At 36.2% G+C, this 18442-nt stretch overlaps 1 protein-coding gene across 7 annotated transcripts in view; it reads right to left on the bottom strand.

The window, feature by feature from the left end:
- Nucleotides 1-2344: 2344 nt before the first annotated feature.
- Nucleotides 2345-18442, bottom strand: part of SMARCA1 (SNF2 related chromatin remodeling ATPase 1) — a 68879-nt gene continuing 52781 nt past the window's right edge. For 2 of the 7 annotated variants that reach the window (XM_033849671.2, XM_033849674.2), the window contains 4 exons: nt 16862-16980; nt 16528-16740; nt 3906-4047; nt 2345-2818 (listed from right to left, as the gene is read on the bottom strand). In XM_033849671.2, the coding sequence (XP_033705562.1) occupies nt 3913-4047; nt 16528-16740; nt 16862-16980 (467 nt within the window). In that variant the 3' untranslated portion in view covers nt 2345-2818; nt 3906-3912. Of the gene's footprint in view, nt 2888-3190; nt 3258-3905; nt 4048-16527; nt 16741-16861; nt 16981-18442 lie in introns of all 7 variants that reach the window. The other 5 variants (XM_033849667.2, XM_033849668.2, XM_033849669.2 and 2 more) reach the window with 4 other exon arrangements.

Below are 18442 nucleotides of genomic sequence, written 5' to 3'. Positions count from 1 at the left end.
GACCGCTTTTACTGGTGGGCTGCATCACTGTGCATTTGTCAAATTGTACTCATAGATAACAGCACTCTCTTCTGCTGCTTCTGGTCTCTGAGCAGCTGACTCAGTAAACTGACTATCCTGCTCCCTCAATCCAACACGGCAGCCAGGTCTAGTGTTACTATCCTATCAGTCTAGGCCTCTTGTGTGAAGTGGGATTTATTTGTTGGGAGTTTTAAATCTTCTGTGACACTTTAATTTCTCTGTGGAAAACTGACAATAAGAGGGGTTTCAAATAGAGACTTGGGGCATTCTGCATCCCCAACATTGTATTGGTTGGACTGTGCTACCATCAGGTGTTCACTGTATGGACCTCCTTGGTAGGCTATGTTCAACAATGACGCTGTACATAATCTAGGAGACCTAGATTTCACATCTCTTTGGTCCAAGAAAGAGCCATGATATAGCCAGGGAAATGGCCCCATGAAAAGACTGACAGAACTTACCTGCAGATTTTCTCTCTTAAAGTAGATGGTCACATACAGCTTAGCCATTAACCCCTTTGGGTTAACAGAGAAAGAGCAAGAAGTAGAGATTGTTAAGCTTCCGTGAAAGAAGTTCAAAGACCCTAACTGTACCTGCTCCCACCCTCCATCTTCATTTCTCCCCAAGAAATGCTGAACTGATTGATCGGAGGCCAGTACCCTCACTGGGCTATTTTTCAGTGCACAGAACTTGCGGGTATTAATAAGACCCTCTAAGGTATAATTTTCTCCATCTCAGATGACTGGAACTTTTAATCTCATTGGAGTGGAAAATTCCAAGATTTCATTTTGGGCTTAACAGTTCTGGATTGAAGTTTGGAGCCAAAGCACCAGCTAGTGAAGTATTATTTTGCTTACCTTTGCCTCTCTTGTGGACCTTATAGAAAGGGCAGTTAGGCCAAGGACAGATTTGGATATCTCTGGGTCCCTTGACCTAATATCATTGTAAACTCATCTCTTAATAGCACCCTAATTTCAACCAACCTCCAACAGAGTACAAGAGTCCAAGTCCTAATAGTGGAAAGAGTAAGAAGAATCCTATCAGGAGCATGGCAGTAAGAAATATGAAGTCTGGACAATGAAAAAAGACTTGGAAGAGTCCAGCAGACAGTGGGTTGTCATTCTAGAAGATCTATTCATATGTTGCAGAACCCCAATGAGAATGAGGATGTGAAAGACGCTGACTTGCACTCAGGGCTACCCAAGGTTTGCCAGTGGTACACTAAATAGAGTCCGATAGGAAATGCAAAAGATCTTGGGAGGGGGAGAGAGCAACTCTTTAGTGGCCCCAATTTTGTTTTGATAACAAACACCACTGTCCTGCATTCCCAGCTTTGCTTATTTGCCATGTGTTTCACACTAGGTTCTGATCCATTTTCCCTGTTCCCTTATAACCTGACCTTGACTCTGATTAATCACACACTAACGGTTTCGTGTGACAGCCCCTGTGGCAGGGGCAGTAACGTAAAAACATTCCATTTGTTCCCCTACATTTGCCAGTCCTCTTGCACATACACAGGACCATGTGACTAGTTTTGGACAATGAAATATAAATGGATGTGACATTTGTCACTTCTGGGCTGAGGCAATAAAGAGCCTATATGCGATTCTCCAGCCTCTTTTTCTCCTACAGCGGCAGCTGAATAGGCCACATGTTCCAGATGGTACAGCTGTAAAACAGCGGAGCCTCAGTCAGCCTGGAGCCTTGAGGGACTGTGTGGAGCAGATCTCCTCCCAGCGTGGGGTCTGTGGTGTGGGAAAGGTAGAAGCTCTTGGTGTGCAAAGCCTCTGACGCTCTGAGACTATCTGTTATCTGACCGTACTTGTATTCCTATGGAAGACCCTCCCCCTTTCTTCTGCATGCATAGCACTTACTTCATACTCTTAACTTAGTTGTTAATAAATCTACGTGTTATACCCAGACTCCCATGGACTGGCTCTATGGGACAAAAGATCAGGCACAAGTCAGCAAGCAAAGCTTTAACTTTCAACCAAATACATAGTTGTGAGCAATTCAATTCAGTAAACACAACTATTTTCTACTGCACAAAAAACAGGAAATAATTAAATTTCTTATAGACGTTTCTTTATTATACTTTCCCACTTGAATATTTAGAGAATAATTTAAATGTAATGCATACTGACAGCAAGCACAGTATCAAATATTAGTTTTTTAAATTTTTTCTGTTCTCACCCTTTATTCCTTTAGGAAAAAAATATTTAGATGACCTCAAAGAAACAATTATTATGCTAATCACAGTATGCAGTAACACGTACAAGCCCATACTCAATAGAAAAGAAAGCAACAAAGAAGTGAAAAAGTCTTTCTCCTCAAATCATTTTAATTCAATTTTCCACAGCCATATAAATTTAAAGTATGAAACAACAATAATACAGCTATAGAATCTAGGTTCTCTTTCAAAGCAGCGGCATATAAAACATAGAAAAGCTAAAACCTCAGCACAAGCTTCAAAAGAACAAGGACTGAGAGGATTTTGATGAAGACATGAAATGCACAAAATACAGTACACAAAAATACTAGAATGCATAAAATATAAAGCTACACATTTCATGTAGAAAGCATTGTAAAATATATAAAATATGCAAGAAATCAAAACCAAAGAGATTTTTCTTAGAGTACCATGAATACACTGGAACTGGCATTAGCATTTGAAGATGGGAACAAGAAAATAGCAGTTTCCCATTTAAAACTTTATTTCTAGGCTTTAGGATTTCACCTTCTTGACATCCTTCTTTCCAGAGCTCTCAGTAGCTGACTCTGCTTTTCTTTTCTGTGACTAAAATGGAAACAGATTTAATGTTCTGCTCCAATATGCACATTTTTAAATGGCCCAACAATGTTAAATCTAGGATGTAAATGCATTAAAAAAAAATTTTAACATGAATATTCACTTAAATGTTATACTCACATTTAATGTTCTATATAGCCCAACAAACTATGTAACCCAATGTAAAATAACCTCCAAACATGTTTCTTTTTAAGAAAAGACATAAAATACCCATCAAAAATAGTCATCAAGTTTCTACTTACACATGGCACTATAAATGTATGCTTATCTTAAAGGACTACTTAATACTTAAAGTTTTCCGGGAAAAATGTTATTTATGAGTGTATTATTTTTTAAATCTTATGACAGATGTTAACATACCATATTTCATATATTCTATGATGCACATTTGTTTCCCACTTTAGCATCTCTGAAATCGGGATGCATCCTATAATTGATGACAAATCATAGTTACTTGGAGCAGTTCTTCTTAGTGGCACATAAAATAATGCTGTGTCTTACAATGGAAGGCATCTTAGACTTGATGAAATATGGTAGTTTACTTAACCACACTCAAATAATATCATCTATTAAAGAGTATTTGAAATTGTAACTATACAAGGCAACCTGACTGAATTAAAATTAAGTCATCTTATTATTCAACAGTTAACTTATTACCAAGTAAACCAAGTAAAGCTTTGCTGTCTCCTCAAAGTTCTTATTTGCACTCATAGTTCCACAAAGATCAGAAAACTTATTTGATCAAATCAGAACTCCCAGTTTCAAACTCAGTCCCACCCCACCCCACCCCTCTCCTACTCCCCATGACAACTCTGGTCTCAATTCAAAGGATTTTACTTGCATTATACTTCTGCTTAAAAGTCATGAGGAATTTTTTAAAAATACTGAGCCCTGTTACTACGGGAGTTCCTAACCGTATGTTCTACAAACAAATAGGAAGCATGTGGTTGTAGTGTAACTCTTTTTCTGTCAAAAAACAAATCAGCATTTCATAAAACCAGTTTTTATAATAGGCATCACTATGGCATTAAACATAATATAGGCATTTTAATTATGTAAAAAAAATGGGATCTACCTAAAAGTTAGGAAAATGCTGAAAATTTTACCATTGGAGTTTTAGTTGCCCGTTTCTTCTTTTCTGCTCTCTCTCTTTCCTCAATTTCCATATTTTCTTTCTCAATCAATGAAATCAGAGTATTACAGCGTCTCTGGAATTCCTAAACCAATTAATACAAGACTTTTAATTTCTTCAACCCCAGCACAATCTTTAAAAAGTGGTAATTCTTTAACTGTATCATTTTTGTGACACAGAATTTCTAAGTTGGTATTCTTCAGAACAATAGTCATACAGAGTATATTCCACCAAAAATATGAGAAGTGGATAAATATCATTCAGTGGGTAAATGGGTAAACAAACTGTGGTACATCCATACTTTGAAATACTACTCAGCAATAAGAAGGAAAGAAATATTGGTATATGCAACAACCTGGATGAACCTCAATGGAATGACGCTGAGTGAAAAAAGCCAATCTCAAAAGGTTACATACCATATTGTTCCATTTATATAGCATCCTTAAATGGAAGTTTAGAGATGGAGAACATATCAATGGTTGCCAGGGGCTAGGGAAAGGGGGGAGAGTGGGTGTGACTATAAAGAGCTAGCACAAGGAAGTCTTGCGGTGGTGCTAGTTACACGTACCTACCTGTGATAAAATTGCACTGAACTACACACACGTGTGTGCGCACCCCCCCCCACACACACACAAGTGCATCTATAACCAATGAAATCTGAATAAGCTCTGTGGATGGTACTAATGTCAATTTCCTGGTTGTGACACTACTGTATTTATGGAATATGTTACCATCTGGGAAAACTTGGTGAAGGGTGCATGGGCCCTCCCTGTACATTTCTTTACAACTTCCTGTGAACTGTAAGTATTTTGAAACAAAAAGTTAACAAAAATCACATAAACAAAAAAATAAGAGGATGTCCTATTGTCAAAGCACATTTTGGAAGTACTCAGTTTACAAAAGTCAAACAGATTTCTTTTCTACAGGGCTGCTCATAGCCTTTAAGTTCCTAATGAGCACTGTCAACCACTAGGGTAGGCGATGTAAGAAGCAAGCAATTCCCCAAGCTATTCAAACAGCAGAACTCCCTTCTCAAAGGACATCTTGTGGGATCAGAGTTCTGAGGAGGGCGTCTCAGGAAACGCTGATGCATTTGTTAATTCAGAGCAAGCAATAGCTGGAAAGATTCCGCATTAACCTTGCCACTACCTATATTTCACTGCCAGCAAATCAATGCATCCAAACGATAAACAGTTTTTATGAACATATGATGAGCATTAAACATATGATTAGTATGGATGCTCATATATATTAACCCTGTACACTTTGCTGTATTTTAAAGGTAAATAAGTTTAATATCAAAGGATAAATAACATTTAAAAATGATTTCTTTTTTGTATAAGCAAAAATATCTGGGGGTTCCCTGGCGGCGCAGTGGTTGGGAGTCTGCCTGCCGATGCGGGGGACGCTGGTTCGTGCCCCGGTCCGGGAAGATCCCACATGCTGCGGAGCGGCTGGGCCCATGAGCCATGGCCGCTGACCCTGCACGTCCGGAGCCTGTGCTCCTCAATGGAGAGGCCACAACAATGAGAGGCCCGCGTACCCCAAAAAAAAAAAATGGATAAAATATAAAGCAGCTAAACCCTCAAATAAAAATGTAGATTTATTGGCAATTAAGAACTCCAACCAAAAAATGGTCCAAGTACAAGAATAGAAAACTCATAGGACTCCCCTGGTGGTCCAGTGGTAAAGAATCGCCTTCCAATGCAGGAGACGCGGGTTCCATCCCTGGTCGGGGAACTAAGATCCCACATGCCGCGGGGCAGCTAAGCCCATGTGCCACAACTACTGAGCTTGCGCGCCTCAACAAGAGAGCCTGTGTGCCGCAAACTACAGAGCCCACGCACCACAACAAGAGAGAGAAAACCTGCATGCTGCAACTAGATAGAAACCCGAGCACCGCAACGAAGAGACTGCGTGCCATAACAGAAGATCCTGCATGCCTCAACGAAGATCCTGTGTGCCGTGACTAAGACCCGATGCAGCCAAAAAAATTAATAAAAATAAATAAATAAAATAAATATTTTTTAAAACTCATAAAAAATTAAAATGTCCATATATTAAAATTTTTTCAAAGAAATGCAAAGTAAAACAATGATATATTTATTAAATTAGCAATGACACGTTCATGCAAGTGTGTGTGTGTGTGTGTGTGTGTGTGTGTATGTGTGGTGTGTGTATCTGGTGTTGGCAATAAGATGAAATGGGAGCTCTCATTCATTGATGATGGGATGCCAAAGTTAAAAATTGTGCCCTCCACAAAATCTGTAAGTTGAAGTCTTAACACCCCTGCAGTGTGACTGTGTTTGGAGAGAGGGCCTTTATGGAGGTAATTAAGGTTAAATGAAGTCATAAGGGTGGGGCCCTAATCCGATAGGTCTGGTATTACAAGAGGAAGAGACACCCAGAGATCCCTCTTCTCTCTCTCTCTCTCTCCACTCACACAGAAAGGGTCATGTGAGGACACAGCAAGACGACTCCATCTACAAGCTAGGGAGAAAGGCCTCACCAGAAACCAATCCTCCCGGCACCCTGATCTTGGACTTCCAGTCTCCAAAGCCATGAGAAATTTGTTTAAGCCACCCCATCTACAGTACTGTGTTATGGCAGCCCAAGCAGACTAAAATAATATCTTTCTAGAAAGCAATTTGGGAATATCAATGATACATCTTAAAAATTTCATACTCTTTGAATGAACAATTCCACTCCTAGATGCTTAATGTAAGGCAATAAGAGACGTATACAACGATTTACAGAAGAATATTTAGAGCAGTGCCATTTTTAGCAGAGAAATACTGGGAACTAAATTTTGGGTACTTTGTCAATTACCATATACATATATACACAACTTACTATATATGTATATACACAGCAGGAATATCTGAGCGAGTACTAACTACATACAGTGTTATAGTGGTTAACAGCAGCTATTTCTGGAAATAGGAGCAATGGTAACTTTTATTTTCTTCTTTATACTAGCATGTATTTTCTAAATTTTCTGCAATGAACATTTAGGCCTTAGGCAATCTAACATTTTTAAGAAATGGCAAATTTTTTAAATACAGTTTTATCTTTCCAAATAAAAGCTAGAAAAATGGCATACAGAAATATTATCAACTATTCAAGCATTTTCTACTCTAAAATTCAAGCCCAAAAGAAGGCAGAAAACCAAAGATAGTCTAGCCAGAAAAAAATTCTTCATTAACAAATTATTGTTTGACTATTAAAAATAACCTTACAAAACACTGGTACATTCATGTTTCTTGTGCATCCTCAATTACCCAAGGTTAAATAATTTAGGAAAAATAACACTGGAATTTTCCTTACTTACCAAAACAATAGTGGTATCTTTAATATGCAGACCAAACACTCTTCACAGCTTCATTCAGTAACACACATACAAATTAAACAGCATGTTATTCAATTTATCTATTATAGAAAGGGCTAAGTTGACCCCGATGAGATTTGATTGTTGGTTTCTAGGGAGACTAGATAGAGTCTTTATGTGAAGCTGATTCTTGAATCATTAAGCTATACCCTCTGGCTATTATTATTCTCAGTAAGTAATAGTTGCCTGTGACTGCAGATATCTTTAGATACATATTCATGGTTCATAATGGGTGATTCAGAAAAAAACTAACACTTTTGAGACAGTCTCATATGCAGTGAAATAGAATATTTCAAAATGATTATAAATCGACTGTATAATAAGTTCTTACCTTCATTCCTTTTAACCTGTCACTAACTACAGACAGAAAAATAATCTAACTCTCTGGAGAAAGGCACCAAGGAATGAGTGAGTCTGGACGTTACCTTCCTAGCATAGGTAATGCCACTTTCTCTAAAGATACCAACCCCATCTTTTATTCACATGCTTGAAGACTGCCTAACTAAACAGATGGTATCATAAACAGAGCACGAGCTAACACCAGAAATTACAAGGAGGCCAGATTACCAATAAAATAGTGATTCATGTTTTGAATAACTAAGTGACTATGAAATGACTATGAGAAATTTCATGATGTCAAAAGCACTTATATCTCATATAATTTCGCCTTTCACATACATATCCCCCTAGATTCTTGTACCTTTTTAATCTTCCTATTTTCCTCGGATTACAGGGAGTGGTTCATGTGCTCTCAAACTGTTTCCACAATTCTGTAGTCTAATTATCTCTTTCTCTCACGATTTCCCCATGCTGGATTTAGGAATGAAATTGGAGGGAGAAAAATAGCACACAAGAGGAAGAGAGGAGATACAAAAACAATAAAGACAACAGAAGAGAGTGGGAAAATGGCAAATGGGAAACTGTTCTGCAGTGTTAATAGCTGTGGCCAAAGGAAAAAAAAGTACTTTGTGTTCACACATGCGCAGGAAATGCTAGATTTTTAAAAGGTTAAACAAATTTCTTCATGGCAGGACTTCTCAGAGCTTTTAGCATTCTAATGTAGGTTGGAAGTGTCACAGGCAGGATTCAGTATCAGCCATTTCCCAAATTTATTTGAACACAGAACCCTGTTCTGCATATTGTATACAGTAAGGCCCCTACATACAAACCGAGAACTTTCAAAGATGCGAACTTGCGTTCCATCTTGCAGCTTGCCCTCCATCTCCTACTGCTGATGATCCTTCAGCTCTACCATCTCCCACCTCCTCTCCCTCCTACAGTCAGTAACTCTTCTTGCCTGTTCACTCGATGCCAGCCCCTATATGCCAGCTATTATACTGTACTACTGTACTTTTCAAGGTACTATACTGTAAGATTTAAAATGTTTGATTTTTTCTATTTTTTATGTATTATTTGTGTGAAAAGTATTATAAACCTATTACAGTAGTACTATATAGCCGATTGTGTTAGTTGGGTACCTAGGCTAACTTTGTTGGACTTAACAAAGAAATTGGACTTACGAACGCACTCTCGGAATGGAACTCGTTCGTATGTAAGGGACTTACCGTATTTGCAAATCCTGGAACAATGTTTGGTAGAAACCAACTTGGGAAATGCTGTGCAGGGTAAGAGTGATAGATAAGACTAAGTTTGAGTCAAAATACAAAGAACCCAGAAGCTAAAAACAAAGAACTAAGCAATTTTACTTAATTCAGTTGACAAAAGGATCTCACTGATGATTGTTGAGCAGGAGTCGTCATGTAATCAAAGGTGTATTTTGCACTCTGAAATCTTCCCTTGATACAGAGTCTCAATAGTGGGAGCTCATAAAATTACTGACTCTCAAGATTGGAAAGGACCTTTAAAAATTATTCAGGTTGATGCTGAATCCCTTCTACTAGGTCCTTACTAATTAGCTATTCAGCTTGTCTGAATTCTTCCAATGACGGGGTACTCACTACCTCCCAAAGCTGTCTATCCCACCTTCGGACAAGTTAAAAATGTTCCCTTATGCAAACTGAACAAGCTGATTTTTGTAGTCAAATTGAACAAGCTGATTTTGTAGTCAAATTGAACAAGCTGATTCCCTCTTCTGTATGACAATCTTTCAAATACTACAAGGCAGCTCTCATGGCTCCATCACAATCACTGCAATTACCACCAGACCTGCCAGACATCCCTCTTTTAGGCCAAATAGCCTCCCCCTTTACCCATCCTTCATTTAACACTTTTCTTGAAGGACTGTATAACACTTATGTCTACCCTTGGTTATATTATTTCTTTCCTTCCACCTTTCTTACACATTCTTTTAAACCACGGGTCAGCACATCCTTTCTGTGAAGAGCCAAACAGTAAATACTGTCAGCTTTGTAGACCACATGGTCTCTGTCACGACCACTCAGCTCTGCCATTGCAGCATGAAAGCAGCCATAAACGATGCATAAGTGAATGCGTGTGGCTGGGTTCCCATAAAACTTTACAGATGCTAAAATCTGAATTTTGTATAATTTTCACATGTCACAAGACAGTCTTCTTTTGATTTTCTTTCAACCATTTGAAAATGTAAAAATCATTCTTGGCTTGCAGGCCGTACAAAAACAGGTAAAGGGCTGCAGTTTGCCAAGCCTTGTTTTAAACTAGTCTTTAGATTGACTTTAAACAAACTGTCTGCCTTGGTTTTCCGTATCTTTTTAATAGTTTATAATTCCATTCAATGCAAAGTCACCCAAGTTTCAACTTTTGAATACTAGGATATGTATCTCTACCTTTATTTAATAAATAATGGGATGTTTGCAGTAAGTGGCGCTGCCCTGTACTGTGTGGTGAATATCAATCACGCCAGGCACCAAGTTCAAACATCCTCTGCCCCAATACCCAGCTTCAAAGCATCAATTCAAAAGGCACAGAAAGCATCAGTAGACTTGAAGTGACTTATTGAAAGAGATTAAAGAGACTCCACATTACATTTCCTATGTACTAAAATCCTAGACACTAAGCCTGCCTAAGTCTGAATGACAGAAGGTCGCTGCCCGTTATGGTTGAAAGTCAAAAGCAGGTGAATGAGCAAAAGCAAAAAAAATAAATAAATAAATTGCACTCCACATCTGCACATCTAAATTGGTAGGTGGTTCTATAAAGTCAGAATCTTCTACAGTTCTTAGTAAAACAAAATGGGTGTTTGTTTCTCCTTTGCTCTTTCATAAACTCCCTATACTTTACCTTTGGGAACTGATACCTTCAACTATACATTCTGTGGTATATTTCCTAGGTTCTTTGTCACTTTGGAACCTCTATCATACTAACAAAAAGCAATGGCATTCTATACTAAAATCTCAGGGCCCAAGTACACTGGTAGTTAGATGGGAGTTATATATTCCAATAATAATAATTAAGAAATATATCCTACATTTCTTAAACAAGTATCAAATGTTATGATAGTCTTACCTAACTGCTGCTACTTAAACATCGCTATTTGTAAAATGTCACATCACCTCTTCACAATACATAAATACATAAAACAAACTCCTGTTAGTGCATGTATCGTATTTCAGATTGTTAGAACAACTCAGTCTTAAATCAAACACTATAGTTACTAATAAAACACATGATATTTACAACTGGCTACTCAAACAAAAGCTGCAGGGATTACAGCCAAGTAAAGTCTATCATTAGAAAAAGGTAGATGAAAATAAAAGAAAGGAAAGGAAAAGAAAAAAGAACTCAAACCCGTTGCTACATTTCTTCACATTCTATCCAAATCTGATCCAACTGTAGGGGTCTATGAGATAGAAGCAAACTGAAGTACGAAAGTTCCATGCTCATTTATTCACTGAATGCCTACTTTGTGCAAGGGTTATGCTGGTACTTTTAGGTGTAACCATTTGCACCTGATAGTTAAGAGAGCAGCAGGAAAAAATGACTCTGGGGCAGATGGTGCTATAATAGCCAAGGGAAGTAAAAAAAGAGGAGGAACAGAGAAAAGACAGAGAGATAAATTTGGGAATCGTCAGCCTATATGGTAGTTGAGGTAGACATTTGCCCATTTCCACAGAACAGTATTTCTAAAATGTAAATCTGACCATGTCACTGCCCTGTTAAAATCTTTCAATGACTCCCCATTTCCTATAGAATAATGACCAAAGTTCAATACCAAGGACAGGGCTCTTCGTAATTTCGCTGCCAGCTCCTTCCTCATCTTCCAGAACTTCCCTACTCACACTCCAGCACAACCTACTTGCAGTTTCTTAATGTGCTGTGCTTGTTTCTACCTTTGCACATGCTGTTTCCACAGTCCCAGGGCCAACTCCTTCCTGGTCATTCAAGACTCAGTTCCAAGAAGGACCTCTTCTATGAAGCCATTCCTCTGACCTAACCCTCAAGGTAAAGTTAAACACAACCCCTTCTGTACATACCTCTATACAGGACCTTTCTGAAAATTAAGGCTGAAAGGGACATTTTAGTCTTTCAAGCACATTAGGAAACAATATATCCCTATAAGCATAAATATATTTTAATATTTTCATAATTCTACAGTCAAGAAGAACCCATCATTAATTTTACATTTTACCAATTTTGGGAATAATGTACTAATTCATATCCTCACATTTCATTAAGAATGTAATGCTCTAAGAAATCAATATTAGCTGTTATCACACAATTAAGCACTAATACACAAAATTAAAAATCATGAGTGGCCTTCTTCATAAAATTTCCTAGGCTGTGCTGCATAAGCAACAAACAAAAGTGTTATTGTGACTATAAAACAGTTTGGAAAATTTTTAATTTGACTTTTGTTTTTCTAAAGTATCTAGAAAGAAAATCCTTCTCTGACTGGACAGATAATTTATCAAATATCCTGTGCTGAACTAATAATTTAGTTAACGTTTACTATCAATGATAAACCTATAAAAAGGGAGGCAAGCTAATAAAGAGCTATAGCAATATTTTCTAAATAGTATTTTTTCTCCTACAATTCTGATGAGGAATGTCATGTTCTTAATTTTAAATAAGGAACACTTTCATTAATAATAAAGCTGTGATTTGAAAACAAACAGCAATAACATGAAATTTTTATTACATTGTATACAACAGTGTGTGATTCTCTCTCTGAGATACTACCCCAAAAATTCATTTAAACTACTACAAAAGGCAGGGTAATTGTAATAACTAATTACTAATACTCTGATTCAACTCTAAAGTCCATGGCCACGGGCTATGTACACGGAGCTTCTTGTGAGGCCAGGAGAGGAAAGGAAAAAGCTTCCTAGAGGCTAAAAAGTAAGAATATTTTTAAACTAAAATTAAGAGTCAAAGCAACCCTGCGGAGGAAGCATAGTGGCTATATCAAGAAATGTTCTTTATTTCAGAGAGCCAAATTCTGCTTTTTCTCCTTTAAGTACTTAAAAGAACCTAAGCAGGTCCAAAGAATTACTGATTAAACTTTGGATACTTTCAATATGTCCTTTCCAGTAAACTAATGTGCTAGATATTTTAGAATTCTCAGATTCTTTTCAAATCTCCCAGTCACGTTAGTCTGTCACTAAATGAACAGAGATAATGCCCTGACATTCATTCCCTAAAAGGAATTAATGAGCTAATGTTGGTAAAGGGATTGGCAACCTTATATATAAAAGGTAGTATATAAATACAAAGTATTATCTTTTCCTCTTACAGTCATCTGGCAAAGGTCCTTTTAATTCTGATAGTTTTTTAATGTCCTAAGACTAAGACCTCATTATAATACACTTTTTTCTTAGAAGGAAAATGGTAGGGCAATTCATGTACTCTGAGCTTAAAAATCTAAATTGATCATATCCTTCCTACTTGTTTATGTAGTTCAATAGAGACTGATTACTTACTTAAAGACCACACAAGTTCTCAGAGAAAGAAATCACAGTCTTTTTAGCACAGAGAAACAGAACTAAAACTCATTTTTTCTTTTGTATAGCCAGCATTTTTGAATGGAGAAGAGCCTCAAAGAAATTTTCAACCTTTAGCTGAAGGCTTTCAAAATGTGGCATATTTAGAAGTGGAGGTTCATGCCTTTAAGTACTTTAAGACTGTTAAGTCAGAAGCCATGAATTCAGTACTTTGAGATCTCTGAATAAAATGTAACTACCAAGGTTTCTTTTTTTTCCCCTAAGTATTTCACACTATTTATTGGTGTCACTGGGAAAGAGTCATCTTTAAGCAAGATTATGTTTTTAAAGATAGTTTCTTTAGTAATAAGCTAAGTTTAAAGTTTAATCATTAATAAAATTTTAATTTGAACACAGTGATACACTCATATAATGAATCAAATTACATCCCCTGTTATTTCTAAGACGGGGTTTTTCAATGAAGCAAATTATTTTAATTTTGGAAATCACAAATGCCTCTTTCAAGGGGGAAGTTTCACTTCCTAGATTGTGAATGTGATTCACTATACAAGATCAATTATTTAAAATGAGGGGAAAAGAGATCATCTAGAAATAATAGTAATCCATTTCTTTAATTCCCTAATGATTTTTATTAGCATGAAACATTCCAAAAAGATGATCTAAATATATTCATGCATATTTTAAAATATATTTCTTATATTCTAAATCCAGAAATATAAGCAAAAATTATCCATTAACTAGGAGGGAAATAATATAGTAGAAAAGTTAACAAAAACTCTGGACTAAAATATTTAATATGAAATAAACTACTATGTGTTTTTAAAGATTCTTTACAAATCATAAATTCCACCTTCCAGAACATAATTAAGGACAGAATTGTCTTCATTTTTAACAGACAAAATAAAAGTTTCATTTTTCAATCACGTATGTAGTTAATATCCACTCTTTGGAAAACATACATTAGATATTTAAACCTCTTGGTAAAGAAAGAGATAAATGTTTTGTTGAAAGATGGAAGAAAAGATTCTTTACAAGGGAGTTGAGAGACATCTAGTGGTTGTTAATAATACACTGGGTTTCTTCACGGAAAATGAAATAAGGTTATGTATGTAGTTCTACAGTCATGTTCATATTACAAATAATGTAAGATTTTCCTTGCTCTTTTGAATCTGTTTCATCCGACTGCTTTAATGTTTCCAGAAACTGAAAACAGCATTAAACTCAACCTTTTAAAAAATTAGTAAACTATCACTGAAATAATATTCAAAATTCAGCAAATGTTCCATCACATAAAAGGGCATGTACGATCGAAAACATGATTCATCAACAAATGCAGGTGGGCATTTGTCTTTTACAAGCTGCTGATGCCGCTCTAAATCAGATCATTACACGCATAAAACCCCAAATGGCTAAAAGTTTTAAATGCATGGCTTTTGAAAGGAGTTCTCTGCTAAACATGGTCATAGATGCACCGAGCTAGAAGGCACCTTAAAAGGCCAACTAGCTCACTGCCAAAGTCTTCAGACTGTCAAAATAGAATCTCATTTTCAAAGCTAATAGAAAGCTATTTAACACTGTTCTTCAATAATCTATTTCAACCATCCAAAGAACCCTGTCAAACAACTCTTCCCTACATCCAACCTCAGCCCTTCATGCTACAGATTAATTCCTATCTTTTTTATTCTTTTCTCAATTCTTCCTACTGTATCTTATTAACATATACACCTCTTCCTATTCTTTTGTACAAGTATAGCACTTTACATTCATCCCTACAGTTGTCATGCTGCAAGGGAGATTCAATCAATCCATCATTCCAATTTCTCTAGTTCCTTTTGGATTCTGGCTTGATCCAAAGTATTTGCTACCTCTCCCAGCATTATGTATTCCATAAACTTGACAGACACATTCTAATAACAATCCAGGAACCCTCTAAATTTGTGTTAAAATTTTAAGAAATATCTGATCTTATAAAAGCATCCACCAAAATTAGCATCTTCAGTATAGCAACTCAGATTTTTCTTTTCTTTTTTCAACTTGAACTGAAAATATAAAATGGGTCAAACAAAATGTTCAGCATTGCTTCACACCCCTATGAACTTTTGGCCGAGAAAACATTTACGATAGACAGAAACTAAAGAAAAATGCTCACTGTTTAGATTGTTAGTTTCCGGTTACTTTTAATGTTTAGGCTGTATGAATCTACTTTTGTCTTAATTACCTCGCCTAACAAAAGACTGACAATGCCAACATTAAAAACATGTGGCATTTATTTCAATATCAGCAAGAACACTGCTAAGCAGCACTAGGATTTAACAGGAACACAATTCATGTTAGAAAGTAACAGTAAATTGCATGAAGCTAAAAATAAAATCTCTTCTTAATTATCCTGTCTCATAATATTCTTATAAAAACTCTACTTAGGCAACAATTCCTTCTCATTAAAAATAAATCCTTAAGTTATTCACACAGTCTCAAGTATCACCTGCCTCATGACAAAGGGGAAACTACCTTTAAAGTGAAGAGCTCTGATGGTCACCATATTAACCAAGTAATCAAACTCAGCATCACCAAGAATGTGACAACCTGACATAATGAGCCTACTGATGTGATGCAATGAGAAATACACATCACTTAGGCAGCATTCCTGCCGAAAATGCTTAACCTAAATCTAACAGTGAGCAAACAATGAGATACATGTTGGGCATTCTACAAAATGAGTCTGGGTACCTTCAAAAAGTCATTGTCACGAAAAACAAAAAGTTGTAGACTGAAGAGACTAAAGAGACTCAACCAAATGCAATATGTGAACCCTGACTGGCTCATCAATTTAAAAAAACAGCTATGAGAGACACTTTCGGGACAACTGGAAAATTCTGTACATGGACTGTATACTAGATGACATTACTGAATCAACGTTAACATTTTCAGGTAGGATGATGGTACTGTGCTCATGTAGGAAAATATTATTTTTATATTTAGGAGATAAATGCTGAAGTATTTAGAGGTGAACACTCATGATGTCTGTGACTTACTTTCAAATGGTTCAGAAATATAGATCTGTATATAGATTAATGAATATAAAGCACAGATCTGTATTTCTGAATACAATATATAGATTCTATATCTATAGATAGATGCCATGTATGTATGTATAAGTATATACACACATATACTAGTGAGAGGAGAAAGCCAGCGTGGCAAAATGTTAAGAATTAGAGAATCTAAGTAAAGGATGTATGATATTTGAAATTTTTCAAAAGAAAAAGTTGGAGGAAATAAGTAAGAAAGGAATACGTACCATGGCGGTTCTAGACTTGATAAACCAGTCAAATCTAAACTGAGGAGCATTCCGAACACACTGTCTTAATTCTTCATACACGTTTTCTCTATCAAAGCCCATTTTGTGTAACATACAAATCAAGAATCTATCTTCTTCCTCAGTATAGTTCTTTCCTTTGCTGGTTCCATACTGAATACGTAACTGATGAAATGGAGCCTTGTATCTTGCAATCTGTAGATTTAAACAAAATAGTGCTTTTGACTAAATGTGCAATAATAATAAGTCAAAGCTAATCACCATTTAATCAATTAAAACAATCTATTGGTAATTCGACAATTATGAAATATACTACTTTGGCATCCAGGGCTTTCTTGATACTGATCCTTCGTTGGATTCTTGCTTCTCCACGTTCAATTTGAGCCATAATTTTCTCAATGTCCTGTAATTCATTGCAACGTTCCCAAAATACAGCTGAAAAACAGAGTTATTACTTTACAATTCTATCATCTTAAGTAAGTGAATCCAAGGAACTGTAGAATGAAGAATTAGCAGGAAAGGATACAGTGAACTTACACTGTTTATAATTAAGATTCAAATTCATCTGTATATATACGTTCAATTATTAAATACTCCTAAGGTGTAATAAATGAGGGGTATTAAATACCTCCTTCCATTTAAAAGTAAGACCTCAACAAGGAGGTTTTAGGTTAGTGATTTTCCTTTCATGAAATATTACGAAGTTTTTAATTATCCATCCCAGATGACCAGAATTTCAAAAGATATTACTACAGATACTGATTTAAGCTATGCTTTTATTCAAACATTATATAGAAGGCACCAAACACATAAAGTGAAAAAGAAGACAGGGTGGTCATATAAACTTAGAGAACATAGTTTCCTAGCAAGCAAAAATAAAAACGAAACTATTATCAACAGGTCAATCAAACTTCCTATAAAGCAGCAATTTCTACTGAAACTGTTACTTCGCTTTTGGAACCACACACTATTCTTACAGTATTTCCAGTGACATACAGCTTGTTTTTTAAACTTACTTGGAATAGCCTTTTCTCTTTAAAAAAAAGGAAAGCCAAGTCACCCAAATTTTATAAATGAGCTAAATGATCTGGCTGCATTAATGTCACATCTTATGACTTCAGTGAGAGGCCCTCTAATGACATAGTCTACATTCTCAAATTTTTTCATTTTTAGAGTCTATCAAGAAAGGAATGTCAGTACTCTGATTTTTATAAGCACCTGTATTCATTTATTCATTCTCTCACTTATTCATTCAACACAATTTAAACGCCTACTATGAATAAGATACCACAAACAGCCAACTGTACACATTTCATCTTTTATTGCAACCAACTACATAAATTCATTCAAATCTCCCCATCCTCTGACTTGGTCCCAATTAAGCTGCCCTGAGCTAGTCATGCTACCTGGCTTGCTGTCAATTTGAGGGAACATCTGACATGGTATTTTTTTTTAAATAAGCTCTTTTTAAAAATATTTATTTATTCATTTGGCTGCGCCAGGTCTTAGTTGCGGCACGTGGGATCTAGCTCCCTGACCAGGGATCGAACCCAGGCCCCCTGCATTGAGAGCACGGAGTCTTAGCCACTGGACCACCATGGAAGTCCCGACGTGATATCTTTTTAAATCATTTTTTTTCTTGCAATTTCATACACACTGATGCTATCCCCCTTCCTAACTTTTGAAGAAAATTCTACTTCAGAAAATCTCTCTGCACATATCCTTTTATACTCCTTTCATTCAACTCTTGCTGCTAAAATTTCTCTCTCTCCTCTATTTTTCCCCTCTTTAAGCCCCCAAATGTCCTAAACTTATGTGATAAATTTTAAGGGTAGTAGTAATGTTATACTGTTATCAAAGTAAAGGACGTTCATAGACTTGATGTTATACTACACGA

Source organism: Tursiops truncatus, chromosome X (assembly GCF_011762595.2).
Source record: "Tursiops truncatus isolate mTurTru1 chromosome X, mTurTru1.mat.Y, whole genome shotgun sequence".
NCBI lineage: Eukaryota > Metazoa > Chordata > Mammalia > Artiodactyla > Delphinidae > Tursiops > Tursiops truncatus.
Note: the sequence above shows the minus strand (reverse complement) of the source record. Positions and strands in the feature narration are given on the sequence as shown.